The sequence below is a fragment of the Thermobia domestica genome, chromosome 2 (genome assembly GCF_964235325.1).
Source record: "Thermobia domestica chromosome 2, izTheDome1.hap1.1, whole genome shotgun sequence".
Classification (NCBI taxonomy): Eukaryota; Metazoa; Arthropoda; class Insecta; order Zygentoma; family Lepismatidae; genus Thermobia; species Thermobia domestica.
In genome coordinates this window covers 344715393-344732683 of record NC_137455.1, presented here as the reverse complement: position 1 = coordinate 344732683, position 17291 = coordinate 344715393, and the positions used below count along the sequence as shown (strand labels likewise).

General features: G+C 35.9%; 1 protein-coding gene across 1 annotated transcript in view; it reads left to right on the top strand.

Moving 5' to 3' along the window:
• Window positions 1–3404: 3404 nt before the first annotated feature.
• Window positions 3405–17291, top strand: part of LOC145678745 (uncharacterized) — a 1017255-nt gene continuing 1003368 nt past the window's right edge. The window contains exon 1 of the mRNA XM_081749214.1: window positions 3405–3786. Within this exon, the coding sequence (XP_081605340.1) occupies window positions 3501–3786 (286 nt within the window). The 5' untranslated portion in view covers window positions 3405–3500. The remainder of the gene's footprint in view (window positions 3787–17291) is intronic.

Genomic DNA, 17291 nt, shown 5'->3' with positions numbered 1-17291 from the left:
GGTTACTATTTGGTACCAAAATATTTATCATCCTCTTATGTATTGATCAACATCAATATCCTCTCTCTACAGCTTATAGTTCCCGAGCTATGGCTCGTTAAATATCTAGAAATTGGCCATTTTTTGGGCCAATATCTCGGGAACGGTAAGAGTGACGCAAAAAATTTAATCACTTTCTCTGATAGTTTTTGATGCTCTATCGAATGCAGGGTTCAAAATTGAAAAAATCGCAAATAACAGACAGATGGACGGACAGACAGACAGACAAACACACAGACAGACAGAGAATTCAATAACGAACTTTTTAAGTTCGTTGAAAACGGTCAAAGTCTAAAATACATATTTGGTATTTTGATGGTGAGTTCCCGGTGAGAGCTCATGTGGTTCGGATTCCACATTAATCAGTAGGTCCACGTCTCATATAGCCTTGCTGCTGAACGGGACGTAAAACTCAAAATCAACTCAACTCAAGTTGGGTCATTTAATCCCGCTTTCCTACCGAATCGGATTAATCACGATGCGAAGGTGAGAATGTAGGTGTGAAAATGAAAGGAGTGAAGAGACACATACAAGCTGCTGTTTGCACGGGAATATTAAGAATGAAGGTAAACAAGGGGAATAATAACATTTTCGAACTTCAAGCAGTTGTAGAATAAGGGCTTAAGGTATCAGAACTTTTTCCAACGAATTTCGTCTTTTCAGACTAGTCATTACTACTGATCTTCCCCGATTGATGTATGAAATGGCTCCAATCTAAAATAATTTATTGGGATCATTTCTCCATTAACTACTGTCAGCTTAATAAATTTAACTACAATCACCATGAATTCTATTTCTAACAAGAATTTATTTTAAATATTAATATAACAGATTTTCTCTCCCCGTACAAATGCACGTGTTGCACATATGGTAGAACCTGCATTTCTGCAACGGCATGGTGTTTTTCACTCTTCTGACACTGACGTCCAGGGCACGTACTGTACTTGCTCCTCCTTAGATACGCCTTTGTCTATGTGTATCTAAAAATTGACCGCAATAACGAACTGAATAGGCTTGATAATTTTTAGGTTGAAGAAAATACAGTATTTCCCAGGTTAAAAGTCGATTGTAGTTTCAAATAAATTGTTATTATGGACACATTAGCATTAATGACACTGGTTGTCTGCGGAAAGGTAAAAGTATAGGACGCCCAATTTTTGAACGCAGAACTCCCACGCCGTTGGATTGGATTACGTATTTAAGATATTTTAGCGCTTTTCCATGGTCTCCTAGATCTCCTAATTTGGCAGATTGTGATAGTTTTCCTTTGTGGCACGTGAAAGACAGTGGAGGCACAGTGTAAAGTCTATGTGCTTTTATCACCAACTTTGGGGGAAATTCAGGATCGCATTACAGGTGCACTTACGACCATTAGTAGATACATGCTAGGGCAGATGCGAGGGCGATCTAAACTACCTTACAGATGTGTGTCGTGTGACGAAAGGAAGTCATATTGAAGATATGTAGCAGTATATATGAAACTTAAACAATTTCTGTATACTGTACTTTCGTGAATCATTCGTTATTGTTTGTTATAAACTTTTAACCCTTTTAGGTATATTATTAAACCATGGTGTAGTATCGTATTTGACCGCTTATGACCGCTTCATGGAAATTAATATTGGAACCATAAGTGGTGGTAGATTTCTACAACTTTCGATAGCAATAGAACAATAAAATATGAAACAGCATTGAATTTATATCGAGAACTGATTTTCGCGTATGTATTTACCGTTTATGTATTACTTCAATCAGTATTGAAACCGGAAATGGTAGAGTTTCGACATTTCCGGTTTGAGTAGAGAGATAAAAGTCGTAACAAATCGTATTCTTGGGGTGCTGAACCCATATCAAGAATGCATTTCTCGATATCTCTTAACGATTTTGCTCAATGGAGATCAATATTGATACCGAAAGTAGTAATAAATTTCTACCACTTCCGGCTAGTGGAGGAGTTGGAACCTATATTTGGAACACTGAATCGATTCCGAAAACTCGTTTTTCTTTATTTCTTTACGGTTTTGCTCTGATGCCTGTTGACGGTTAGACGGACGGACAAAGTCGTGCTTGTTGTATTTATGGACACCATAGTTTGGTAGGGAAAAAAAAACTTGTCAACTTCTAAGTTTTAAGAAAAGGCTCATGTCCCAATGTATTTCATTATCCAAAGTCACGCCCAATAGCATTCAAACATGGTGCCTTCTCACTTTATGCCATTAGGATGAAGGATATGGTTTAGGCCTATTCGATCCTGCTGGATGACAAAAAGTCCCTTACGATACTATAACCCGTTCATACTTTGACCCTTCTTTCCCTTTTTGTCGTATGATCTGCCGTTTAGTTAAAAAACAAAGTGACATGACCAGTATTTTATCAATCCCTTTAATAATAGAACGCCTCTTTTTTTTTCTTTTTTTCTTTTCATAATATCGTACACAGTCACAGCTGACACCCTATTGTTTTGTTGCTGGAACTCATTGATCCAGTTTTGCATGACGCATGTGCCCGATCTTCCGGTTCCATTCTTCCGTCCGAGCGTGAAAAAACAATAATTTTCAAGTTTTCTGCCAAGCTCCGAATGGCGAGTCGTTTTACTGAATATCTAAATATCTTGCGAGAAAGCACGTTATCTTGCTTTATTTTCAATATATTGGTTAAAGGTTTTGTTTAGTCGGTCAGTAGCTTCCTTGTGTGTCCATCATGACATGAAGACCTAGTTATGTATGTTTGTTTTCTTTCTTTTCCCCTTCTGCGCGTTCACTAGTCTGTGACGTAAGCAAAGTTTGCATTTTCTGTCTTGAAAAAGAAAAAAAAAGAAAGAAAAAGGAAAACAATACATACAGAAACAAGCTTGATCAACTGAGAGGAATCAGGGTCGGGGGGGATTTGGAGGCACTTTTGTTGTTTGTCTGAAGAATTAAAGAGGGAGATATAGAGAAAAAAGGGGTGGGTTGCGTGGCTGGTGATCAGAATGCCGCCCCCCATTCATTTCAGCTACTTTTTCCCCCAAGCGCCCAAAGTCTCTTCGTGAAGGGGGAATCAAATGGAGAGGGAGAAGGGGGCGCGCTTGCAAAGCATGAGTCAGCTGTGGCATAGTCACTGATTTGTCCAGGAGGTTGGGTGGGGGGACCTTGCTCCCCCAGACAAGAACAGAAAGACAGTACAACTAACCATACTAAGGGTTACGCGTTGCAGTATTAAACTGCGCGCTAGCGTGTATGAGTGTGAGTGTTTTTTGATAAGGGTGCGTAACAAAGTTCTCAGTGTATTTATTCCATTTCTTCTATTTCCTGTTATTTTCCTAGATAACCAAAGCGACCAAACCCGTTCTCAACCTACCAGAACAAAGTCCAATTTAACTACATATCATAAAACCTATAACCAAAGATTATAACAACAATTCTATAAGACTGACAATCTCTGCAAACAAAAGGCTGATTTTTCAATCCTCTTTCTTCGTCATGCTTATAACCAACATGGCAACGATTACGCCGACGAGTGTCTTTGGTGATAAAATGGTTTCTTCATCTTCCGTGAGTGTTCTTGGTTCGTCTACCGCGCACAGTAATGTGCAAGTGTCTGTGGTCCAACCGACAACAATCCATAAAGATCGAGACGCGATTAAACTGTTCGTGGGGCAAATTCCGCGGCATCTTGAGGAGGAAGATCTTCGACCGATGTTCGAAGAGTTCGGAAAAATTTACGAATTTACGGTATTAAAGGATAAGTTCACCGGGATGCATAAAGGTAAGGATATATCAGTTTGTGAAATTTATTTATGTTTATACAACACACATTGTATAGTTGGATGACAATTTTGCTCTAGAAATCTCCAAGATTATTTGTTCTTACTACGTTTTCTTTTACACTTTTCATCTTTTTAATTATTTGTTTGGAAAAATAGAAAATGTGGTAGCCAATGGCGGTTTTTGAGGAAAGTCAAATTGATAAAAATTAAATTTCTTTTGCTTCAAAATAAGGGAATAAAGCTTACTTAATCTGGTATATAAGAGTTAGTACATAATGTAAGTTTTCGTTCCTTAATTTGAAATCATAAAAGTTTATTTATTACTTATTACCAATGGGACTTCCCTCGGGGGGTCCCACGAACGATATTTCGAGCACAAATTGCGCCCATAAGACTTTTTAGGCATATTTTTTTTTTTAATTGAAAAAGACAAAATGGAATGTTAGCTTTTAAGAACTCTTGACTGTGAAGAACTTAACATGACTAATATTTTTAAATAATTACAATAACAAAGAATGTATTCTCTTTTGATTCAAAAGATAAAAATGTGTCTCGGAAATTGTAAGCGAATATAGACTGATTCTCTTAAAAAGAAAAAAGAAGAAGAAGGGAACAAGGCTATCGAGTCACTCTTTTATGTATTTGACACACAAATCAGTGAGGGAACTCATTTCGCCTTATGCAGAATCGTTTTGACGAATAATTAGCGCCATACTGCAGGAAACATGTTAGTTGAACTCTTTAGTATGGCACTAATCACGCGTCAGAACGACTCTGCATAAGGCCCATTATCTTTTATTTGGAAGGGGGGCCTGAACAAGCATTTTCGCACACTCCGGGGGTTGGGATGAGCGCCATTGTTAGCATTTAGCAACCTTTCTGATTTGACTTGTAAAGAAATGGTCATTAGATAAACTGAAGACAATTTCTATGTACTGTATTCGCTAGCACTTAAAAATGGAAAACAGATTGGTAAATCAAATATTATTGAACAATTTGAGAAATCGAAAAAAGTAGTACAATTACGTTTGGGTTAGTTTGTCTGTCTTATTTTAGATTGGAACTCAATTTTCAGCAAGTTCTCACTAAAGGTTGGTTCGATTCCTTCTCACTTTAAGTGTTTCCAAGTCATTGTGGTCTGACTAGGATTAGAAATCGGCCTCTTGTATTCCTGAATCGAAGCTGAACTGTTACATAAGTTGATCAGGCCTAGACTAGGTTATTATTTCCTATTAGTTGCTATCCTGTGTATTAAAAAATAGAAGTCACTCCACTACAAATACCATAAACATGAGTGCAAATAATTTAAAACTGTTTCCAATGCAATAATTCTCTAAGACAGTAAGTAACCTGAAGCATTTCCTGTCTTTGTTTATAATTATTTCTGCTATTTATTACCACAATACATTGGAAAATATAAATGTTTATGCAATTCACAAACGAAGTATAATGCATCCTTATTGTAATGCACATCTCAAAACACTATTACGTGTCCGTGACACGCTAGAAGCAAAACAAATACAAGCTTCTAGATATGACGTCATTATGCTTCGTCACGCTTACGTCTGACTCTCAGTGACGTATTCATCTCGTAAGATTGATTCTCGCAAGCTTGCATGGCGGCCCTTTTGTTCTTGAGAGCATTCGTAAAGGAAGAAAATCAATATAAACCTCTAACATTTCTATATTAAAAATAATTATAGTAAAGTGTATATGTATATAGTAAATCGTACAGGGACTTTACCTAGATATTCCCGATTCCTGCACACAAAACAAATTAATAATGGTTTAAAAACTTGTGAACAGAAGCGCTAAGTGAAGAAATAAGAGCAAAAATAACTTTTACTTTTATAAGAACGGAGACACCAAAACCTAAAGTTCACCTTCATACTGCTAGATTGGGTCAGTAAGTAATAAATCAGGTATATTTAGGTTATTAAAGTTTGAATCTGGATTAATGGGTCGTGGGTCAACGTGACTTTGAGTGGCCAATGTGACCCATTTACCTATCGTGCGCTCATTATGACTGTTGCTTGGTACTGAAGACAATGCAGGCTGTACAAACATACAGGCCCATAATCAGCTCAAAAATGTACGGGGTGGGGGTGGGGGTGGGGGGCAGTTAGAAGATAGGAGGGCACGATCCAACCTTATGATATAGTTCATCACCATATTATAGTTCATTTGCGAGCTTACCGTGAAAATTTTAAGGGAGGGCAGTAAAAATTTAGGGACCCCCCCTTGAATACGGGCCTCATTTAGTCATCAAGTTTGTTTTGTGTAATTCTAATCAAATATCTTCAAAATGTAAACCAATAACTGGCGTAAACCAATAATTTGCCTTCTACACATTCAAGACAATATCGGCCTTTCATTTCAACATTGAGAGTCTGTTAATAACAAAATAATAATAATAATAATAATAATAATAATAATAATAATAATAATAATAATAATAATAATAATAATAATAATAATAATAATAATAATAATAATAATAATAATAATAATAAATGAAAAATAAATAAATAAATAAATAAAATGAAATTAAATCTTTAAGTTTAACGTCCCATTTATGTGCCGGATTGTTAATAACAACTTGTTCAAGTGTAAGCATAGGCGTAGCCAGGACATTTTATATGGGTGTGCATGAAGCAAATTAAAACAAAACTTTTCACATGGATTTGCACAAAGTTAATTAAAGCAAAGCTTTTCATATCCGTATACACAAGGGCAATTAAAGTCCACTGAATCCGTCACTGAAACATTCTGGTATGGTTATGTAATTGAATTTTAAGTGTATTAAAATCAGATAAAATGTTATTACATTGAATTTAATAATTACAGATAACAAAATTTTTAGAATGCATGAACTTGAAAGGGAAATAAAGAATCAAACCATTTAATTAGGGTATACACAGGCATACATCTTATTTTAGTGGCGTAACTACTGTTGTACAAGACCCCACAAGACGGGGTGGGGGCAAACCTTTCACCTAAGCCTCACAATGGACAAATCGACCTGCTTTTCAGTCTTAGTTGGTAATGTACGATAGTTTTTTAATGTTAAGTAAACAATAAAAAATTCGACTGTGCCACATGAAATAAGAAGTCAAATTTTTGCTCTTATAAATTTCAAACTTTGGTGATTCAATTTGATGTGGACTGTACCTCATCGTTGCTTAGTGGTAGGGATGCGCACGAGACAAGATGTGTGGCTGTCTCGTCTCGAAAATGTACTGTAAAAAAGATGTCTCGACTCGAAAAATGTATATTTCTCTATTGGAAGAGCCGTGTCTCGACTTGAATTTTGTCAGGAAAATCCTGTCTCGACTCGTCTCGTGCGCATCCCTAGTGGCCGTGCTGGCTCGGCGGTAGAGCGCTCACCTCTGGTGTGTGGAGGTCCATAGTTTGATCCCTGGCCAAATAAGTTTGTGGTGGACAACATCGTGTCCATCGTGTCCGTGGAACTGGGGTACTCCCGGCTTCTCCTACATTCTTATTCCACCATTTTTTCAATCATCATCCACTTGTTTTAATCATTGTCTCCCTTATCCTAAAGGGCATAATCATGTGATGTTAAACAAAAATATTCAATTTTCATTTGTACCTCGTTGTTACCATTATTTTTCTGTCACGTGATAGTGATTCCATATACAATATTTAGCACATTATTCACAGATATGGCAAAGTTTGGTTATAATCATGTTATCTATCATTCTACCAAGGGAAATGCTGATGGGAGATCAAAGTTGAATCCACGATCATTAAGGTCAAAGTGAATGTCGGAGAATCTTAAGTCTCATTTTTATTGATATCTATCCGATTTCATCTATCTGTTTTCGATTTGCAACTGTAGATAAATCTAGTACTTTTTGCGGGTTCTGTAAATAGCGGCATACCAAAAGCAGGTAGGTGAGTTGTGGTAAAGGTATCACGTGCAAATTCGTATTGTCTAGTTCACTACGTTTCTGCTTTTCGAATATTATTTGTTTTGAAGATATTACAGAAAATGTCTAAAATTAGCGGTAGTTTAATTTCGCTGTAGTAAAGACCCTTAACTGGAAGTACGGAGCTCGAATATTTCATACTATAATAATTTTAAGAAAATGAAATAAAACTTTTAATTTAACGTCGTGTGGCTATAGGCGAAAGGAGATGGAAGGTTACTGAAATGATTGATTAAGAAATAATGGTGGAAGAACTCCCAGAAAACTCACATGGTCTCAGATCGAACACAGAACCACTCGCATCAGAAATGACCACTTTGCTACTATGCTGCCGTTCCCTCCGTAATATGTAATCAACTAAGCATGAATATACTATATATATCTAGAGATATGAGACTTTAATACGGTTTTCAAATCCTTTGGTCTACTGTATGATAGGATTACGAATTTAGTATTATTTCTCTTAATTAAACATGATGTAGAAATTGTCAGTGTAGTACAAGTCAAGTTAGCGTAGTGTCGAAATGATCTGAAAGTGAGGGTGAAGTGCGCATGGTGTCGAAATGGAGTTTGCCATGAGATAGAAATGAAATGAAATGAAATCTTTAAGTTCTACATTCCCCGGTTATGTCGACTAGGCTAAAGGAGACGGTGATGATGAGAAATGAGTGAAATAAAGAAAGTGGGAGTAAACGGGAGAACCCCCGAGAAAACCCATGCGCATGGTGTTTGTCCACCACAAAAATACACTTTGTGCAAGCTGGGAACGAACCGAAGACCCATGCACGAGAGGTGAACGCTCTACCACTGAGCCACCGCGGCCCCTACCATGAGATTAGGGTTATTAATTATTTTTTGTTGTTCGTCTGATCCTAGGCTGTTCGCCAGTGACTGCCTCTGAGTTGTCTACTAAGAATGAAACATGTAACGTATGACATAGATTCGGGTACGTCTGCTTTAAATTGTCACTTCATGCATTTCTTGTATGTTGTAAAGTACCACTTTCTGAAAGGTCATATTTTAAATTAAATCTTGGATCATCGTGTTAATATAAATTACAATTAAATAACGGACCTGATTTACTTTCGAAGAACAGAAGCTAAAAGGAAGCATATGACTGACGACTGACGTTTACTATCTACAACTATAGATTCCTTCCTGTTTTGCTTATTTCTGTTTCGCCTACTAGCATCTCAGCAATATTTATAAAAAAATTCTACGTTATAAAGATTGTAGTGGAAACAAGAATTCCTATTTTGCATATTCCTGTTTCGCCTACTGTTAAGACAAAGGGAAATTTTTGAGTTGTGTATTTTAGCTTGATATTAATCCAGGACATCGATTCAATGCAAGTCACCGAAAGGAAGTAAAAACGTCTTAGCGAGAAATGAAACTAAATGATCAGAATTAAAAGAAATGAAAAAATAGAGAAAAGTATGTTATTATACATATTTATTTATTTGTACTTTTTTCTGTCGTACACATATACTCCTTTTCCAAATGTGTTCAATATGATACAGTATCCAGGTAATTCATTAAACTCATAGCTCTAGATTTTAATCTCTCATTCAAAGTATTAATTCGCTGATCTAAGCGTTTGTACTTCAATTTCTCACTTTTGGCCGGTTTCTTACTTCAAGCTAAAGGTCTGCACGGGCCGGTATTTTTAGCCCGGTTCTGGGCCCGATCCGGCCCGTGAATTTGTAATGTAAGGCCCAACCCGTGCCCGAAATATGTTTTAGCATTTAGGCCCGAGCCCAGCCCGAGCTCATGTGATAATCAAATGAGCCTGAATTACAGAAACTTAATTATTAACACAAAATTGTATTTTCATTTACAGGAGTTAGAGGTTTAATTTTGCAGTTGTGCTTTAATAATTCTTTATAAAGAATGGTCCAATAAATATCGTTGTAAAGTATATTTACAAAGTTAGGCCCGAAAAGGCTCGAGAAATATGGTTGTATATTTAAAAATTTATTGCCCGAGTCCGGCCTGAGGTCCGAGTCCGTCCCGTGGGCGGGGTCGGGCGTAGGCCCACGGGTTCGGCCCGAGCCCGTGCAGACCTCTTCCTCCAGCAACAACATTAGGCTTTCATTATCCAGCTGTTCTTCTTTCAATAACTCCAATGTAAATATATTGGGATAATCATGATTTTGTATTCAGTTTTGAATGCCATCCCTGAATGCTCTTGCCCCTTTGTTGTCGAATTGATTCCACCGTACTCTAAAACAAAAGAAATAACGAAATAATTACAGCAGTGCAGTGATATATATTTGAATTATCTTGTAACTCTATCCATTACGACTCTGGAACTTATTACAGGAATAACTAAACCTTTCTGACCAGAACTAAACACTTAATTTATTAAAAACTAAACTAGTGTGACAGTTTCGATTCCTTAACGTTGCAGAACTAAAATTTTCCATGTAATATATCTCCTTATATTATTTTCTATTTTATGTTGGCATGTATTTGTTATGTTATATTTAATGTTATCCTATATACAATGTTTACTTTCATAATCAATTTTTGATTTTTTATATTTTTGTTATATTTTAAATTTATATCCGTTATGTATCAAGTGGGCAAAGGGAAGGGGTTTGGCTTTATCAAAACAGGTGGACAGTTTTTCGCACGTGTGCAGTAAGATAAAAAAGAAAAAAAAACAGGTGTTTTGACAGATGTCTTCTTGACTTATCTACATTAAAAAAAAGTAAAATCAAAACATTCTACTAGCCGTAACTGAAGGTAAAAGAAAATACATATATTAAATTTAAAGTGCAATGTTCATTACTAAAGTACATTTTCAATGGAACTACATAGTGGGATTTTGTGCGAGATACGATTCGGGAGTCATATTCTTTATGCCTTATACTTCCTTCCAAGTACAGACATTAATTAGGTAAGTGAAGTAGGTGTACAAATTAGTTATAAGAAATTCAGATAATGCGTTGAAGTCCGTTATGCACGGAAACTCAAAAGAACTAATACGAAATAAAAAGTCTGTACCCACCTCGCCAACACAGGATGTTTAATACTGCAGTAGGAAACATTTTTCGGAATATAGACAATTGTAAAAAAAGAGATCCGATCGAGAAAACGTTAATTTTGATGGTGACACTTACGGATAAAACTTTACATCTATCTCGTCTACCCCCGTTCCCACCAAATAATCATGGAAAGCAGCTCTATTGTGAATCATTGGCGCGTCTTATTGCAAATGGTGAACAGTGTCACCTTAACAAGCGAAAGAGTTGCGGACTGACGAATCCATTTTCAAGCTCTTTTATCTTCTTGATACAGAGAAGCAAGTCCTAGTGATTTGACCTTCCTTCTAATACATTAAATGTAATGAAAGAAACGTCCATGTACTGTAGCGTTCGGGAAGACGCGAATCACAGTATTTATAACGGCTCTTTCAAAGAAGATTATAACTTCTGTAGGATTGAAGGAAAAATTATATTTTCTGACCTTTTTTACTATCAAAATAAGTATGCTGAAGTAACACTTTCTCTTCTTTATTAGGAAGAAGACAGAATAAGTGCGGAAAAGACTACCCCAACTAATTTCCGTATAAAGAATATGCATAGCTAATGGAAAATTCTAGGAACAGCGTTAAATGTACCATCCATTGTTATAACAGCTCTATTGCAGAGTTTCCTCAACTTTTTGAACATTACAAATACCTATAAGAGGAAACGGTAATTATTATTCATTGTTTCACTAACATTAAATTTGCATTAAAATAGCCATTCTTAGAAAAACAAAACGGTGATAATGAAAAATGAACATAACATTTTCCCAACACACATAAACAAGCCTAAAATAGAATAAAAACAGAATCTGGAAATTAGAATACGGAAAAGATCCCTGAGAACACACCCCGAGAAAAACAACATACAAAAGTATACTTTGAAATTTATAAAACCTCAAACTACGTGGGGAGCCCAAATATTTTCGAAAATATTTACCCTTCTTCTATCACATATATAAATATGATGATATATATTCTATATGATGATGATATATAATTCTATAATAAAAATGTAATATGAATTGAAGTAAAAAATGCTATAATTATGCACATAATGTTAATCTCAATTCCTGAAATAAAATATCTTACTAGTAGACGATCTAATCCAACACCATCGTCTGCTAGAAGAAATCATTTTTCATCTAATGTCTCTCTTCACCTTCCTTCTAAAACTAGACCATCTAATGAATGCGGAATGGGTGGACGTTGTTTAGCGCGTGTGTTGTACAGTTTATACCTAACACAATCAAATGTTGGCCTTAAGCAGCAGCCACTTATTCACTTTATTTGGTTTGGGCATTTACCTCCCTGTAATGTAATTTAAATAGTTAAGTTTCAATTAATATACAGGGTGTTTCAAAACAACATCGACAACGTTTGGGAGGTGATTCCTGACACCAAGATAAGACAAAAAGTATAGCTCCAAAACTATGGAACCTACCGTTATCGGGTCAAGACTTCACTTAGGAACTAATATGTGCGCTATCCAAAAATACATGTTTCATAATCCTGCGGTACTTCTGTAACAATTTTTAGAGAGACAGTTTGGCTACGGGCATTCACATTAAAAATAAAATTCTAATGAAAAATCCCAAACTTAAAAATATCCCTTCGTCTTAACAGGAGGCAAAATGGGAATAGGCTAAACAGAAATTCCTGTTTCACCTACAATCTTGATAACAAAAACATCTTAATAAATATTGCTAGGAGGCTAGTAGGCGAAACAGGAAGACATTGAACTACATGTGCTATGGAATTCAGCTAAAGAGACCTTCAGTAAATTACTTGTGAAGCTAAATGACAATGCTTAACAATCTCTCACCAGTTATAAAATTTTAGAATTCAGAAATATGCAAAAGAGATATGGTGTATTATTAGCGGAATCGATCTGTTTATCTTGTATTGACAACTATATCTGGGGCTAAGAGGTAAACTATTCCAAGTCACTTTTTGGCTGAAATTGAGTTATCATATTTTTGTCTTTACTTACATTAGTACGAGGGACACTAGGAACGTTTTGAGATGTGGACAACTGGACCGCAGGAAGTGAACAATTTATCCGTCAGTAAACAATCGACACAATTCAACAAAATATTGTCTTGCAAACACTTTTTCGCTCCTCTTATGAAATTAATATTTTATGACTTATACTATTTTACTTCTCAGCCCTAGAAATACATACACCCAGCACATATAACATCAATAGCACGAGAGTTTCCTAACTATATTCCTTTGTATATAGCATAAGATCCGACGTAACATCTAAACATAAAGGACGATGAATATACGTTAGTCCATCAACTCGGAGAACATTTTTCATATCATACATAAATTCTCTTAATTCGTAGTTCATCGTTTATTGTTCATTTGATATTTAATAATAACAATATTACATAATTACTTCATCGATTCATTCGTATTAATTCAATCGTACTCTATTTCATCAAAATTTCAATTTATTCCATAATTTTCATTTAGAAAACTTAATTATTACCCTGTCTTTCTCCCTTCAATTCATAACAGTGCAATAACAGGTGAATTAATACCTATAAATAGATATTTTAAAGGAACAGGTAAAAACTGTATATTAAGACTTATGCAATGGTTAACTGTATAACTAAGCGTTTACTCACAAGTTGTTACCAATTTGTAGCGTACAAATGACATTTGTATTGATCTTGATTATTTAAGAAACTGCTACATATATTCCGCAATATTTTTGAACTATGTGAACTACTTTAAAGTATAATGGCAATTATTCACGGCAATAAAAAATATAAGAACTGATCTTTGGGACGGGAATAATTTAAAACTTCATAATGTGACAAATACAGGTAGAACACATTACAAAATCAGGAATCACTAAGAAAGTATATTTGCAGAATAACTTCCTTTTTTTTTTCTACTCCTACTAGTCCTTCCTAAGCAGTGAGATCTCAACAACATATCATAGCTTATTGCTTTCATAGGTTCTACAGTAAATATGATAAATATGATATCTTAATATAATAATTTTCCATAATAATAAAGAGAATCAATAGCTAATTAACAAATGAATATTATGAGCAAACGAGAAAATAAATAAAAATCTGAAACGAAATTTAACGGTACTTTTGGGCTGTTGCAGTATCCAAAGGAAACAATGGTCACTAGAGCCGGTAGCTAGAGTCAAGTTTTGTGATGCAAATTACAAGGTTCAATCCTCTGTGGAATTGAATCACACTGAAAAGCATGAATGTTTCTAGAACTGTTTTCTGTATTCGTTTTTCTGGCGGTTTGGACATTTTAAAATTGAAAAAAGTAATCAGGTTGTGACGTTATATGTCTCCCCACTAGTATTTTACAATTTAATTTATGCGTGAGAGTTTATGTTATATCGAATATTGAAGACAGGTGACGCCACTTCCGAAATTCTTGAATTATCCTTAAGTTTAACGTCCCATGATTATGCCCTTTAGGCTAAGGGAGACGGATGCTTAAGGTAAGTGAATGATAATGAAATATTTGTTGGAATGAAAATGCGACACATGGCCTAGCATCGAAACAGGACTTCTCGCATCAGGGGTGAACGCTTTACTTATGATCCACTGTACTCCCCGCTTGAACATATTATACAAGGTAGTAAAATGTATTGATATCTTACTTTTATTTTGCAAAAAGCTGTTTTCAGCACTGAAAATAAAGCTATTAAAATTATTATTACAAAATCTATTAAAACCTTCTGACATTTTACTTCAGCAGTTTGTTTAAGAAAGTTTACCTCTGTGTAAGAGATAATTTTATTTCACTTCAATTTAGAATCGGTTTTGTATAACTAACTCTTAGGCCTACATTGATCTAAAAGAAAATCTTTTCTGCGTAAGCAGCAATACTGGTTTCATATCAGCTATACTTTTCTACTTTGTACGTATTTTGTACAGAATAAGCACATCGTTGTGAGTTAAGTGATAGTTTGGGTTTGGCTGCACTGTATGTAGTTCTCCATATATAAAGCACACAAGAAAATTTTTGATTGTAATATATTGAATCTTTTGATCCAAAAAAGGAAGGAAAAAGATACTGAAAAGCAAGATAGGTGCTACTTCCCTCAACTATTTTGACAGCTGTCCTTTTTTTATTGAAAAGAATACAAACTACCATCCTACCTCAATATAAAATACACTACGTACCTACATTAGGAGAGAAAAACATAGAGCTGTTGTATTTAACATCATTAATCATTTCAAAATTTTTAAGTGTAAGCACGGTTTTATTTGGAGATAAAACGTCTTTGTAGATACTAACACTTCTTTTCACATCCACCAAAGGCAATGGAGCAAACTTCGTGTTCATTAGGAATGGAAATTCCTAAAATGTTGAAAATTCGATATCATTCGGGATAGATTAAGGGGGAAAATGAAATAAATGGCTAAAAAGAAATAATAAAGGCACTGCAGGATTGTCTCTATTCTCAATTAGACGCTACAGATGGCACATCGGGAACTTTCAAAAATCTCGTTGTTGCTCTAACAGAAAAAAGTGTACACCTAAAAATCCTAATCCTAATGATAAGCATTAAGGTTATTAACAGGGCCCGGATCTTGTTGACCTAAAATTTTCTAAAAAGTGACCTATAAAATGAAACTAAAATTCCTAGAAAATGACCCTAAAAATCACAAAAATTGACCTTAAAACTTGCGTTTTCTTAAATGTTTATTTCGTTAAACATTGATATTTTAAATATCCTTTGGATTTTTAATTAACATTTCTCACTCATATTAAAAAAAAAAAAAGTTTCAGTTAGTTGCACTCCATTGATAATTTATTTCTATTGATCAGTCCATTGTACGGCATTGTAGGTACTAAAAACGTCAATTCACTCCCGAGTTGAAACTAGGAAGCACTCTTAAATAATAAAAGTTCGCAAATGTAGACTACATGAGAATAATAGATGAAACCCTGTTTAAAATCTTTTTATGCCTTCTAATCCATTTTTAGTTATTCAGGTGATCACATCCTTTGTGGTCAACAACCCAAAACTATCTGTTTGGCCACCTACCAACCCCTACCTTTCGTTAACCAGCTACAGTTTAGTTTTCATCAGCTTGCTAAGAATGCAGTTTTTCATCCTAATAGTCAGGAAGCAAGAAAAGAGATTATTCAACTTCGCCTTTTCCATATCCGTAAACCGTGTTCATTTAAAGATTTCTTATGTAGAAAAAAAAGAATAAAAAGTCCACAAGTGACCTAAAAGTTACCTTAAAATATTAAAAAATGACCTGAAACTTCAAAACGGCAAAAAGTGACCAAAAGTTGACCCTAAAAAAGATATTTTTAGAACCTAGAGTTGATGGATAACGTTTTTACTTGAACTTGCCTTGTCCTATGCGTAACAGAAAAAAGTTGACTTGTCAACAACATCCGGGCCCTGGTTATTAATATTTATTAATTCTAAGTTGAAACATAGAACTATTTCTGAGGAGGATCAGTATTATGATAACTTAAAATTCTGAATGATTGTCAACAGCAAACACTTACTAATTAAAACATCTCAATATACAGGGTTTGTATGATAAGTAATGAGACCAGGTCTGGAAACATTGTTTTATTGATCTGATCTGTACAGGGACTTAAAAGCTTTCGAAGTACTCTCCTCTTGCGTCGATGCACTTCTGCAATCGATGTTTCCACGCTGCAAACGCCCCCTGGAAGTCAGCAGCCGGCATGTCCTTTAGAAATGTGGTCACGGCTGCTTGGATGGCTGTGACGTCTGCAAAACGGGTTCCTTTCAAGCGTGGCTTCAGCTTCGGGAAGAGGAAGAAGTCGGCCGGGCTCACATCTGGGCTGTAGGGTGGTTGTGGAAGGACTTCCACCCCAATCCGGGTCAAAAAGGAGGTCACTAAGAAGGCGGTGTGGGCAGGGGCATTGTCGTGATGCAACTTCCACCGGCTAGCGATCGCCGGTCTTTTCCGCTTGACGCTCCTGTGCAGTCTCTCAAGGACTTGTTTGTAGAAGGCGGCGTTGACGGCTTGTCCTTGGGGTACAAACTCCTTGTGGACCACCCCCACATTGTCAAAAAAAACAATCAACATTGTTTTCACCTTTGACTTCGACATTCTGGCCTTCTTGGGGCGCGGGGACGCAGGAGTGTGCCACTCCGCGCTTTGACGTTTCGTTTCAGGGTCGTACTGGAACACCCACGACTCGTCACCTGTTATGACGTCATCTTCAAAGTTAGGGTCACTGTTCATGAGGTTCAACAGTTCCTGACAACAATCAACACGTCATTGCTTTTGTTCGTCAGTCAACACTCGCGGCACCAGTTTCGCACAGATTTTTCTCATTCCCAATTGTTCCGTCACAATCTTGTGCACTGTTGTGTGGTTCATATCGAGTTCATCAGCAATCAATCTCAACGATAATCGACGGTCTGAGTTCAGGAGATCCCTCACTTTTGCCACAGTTTCGTCCGTAGTCACTGTTGTCGGGCGTCCAGCCCTCTCCAGATCCTCAACGCTTTCCCGGCCGTTCCGGAACGCAC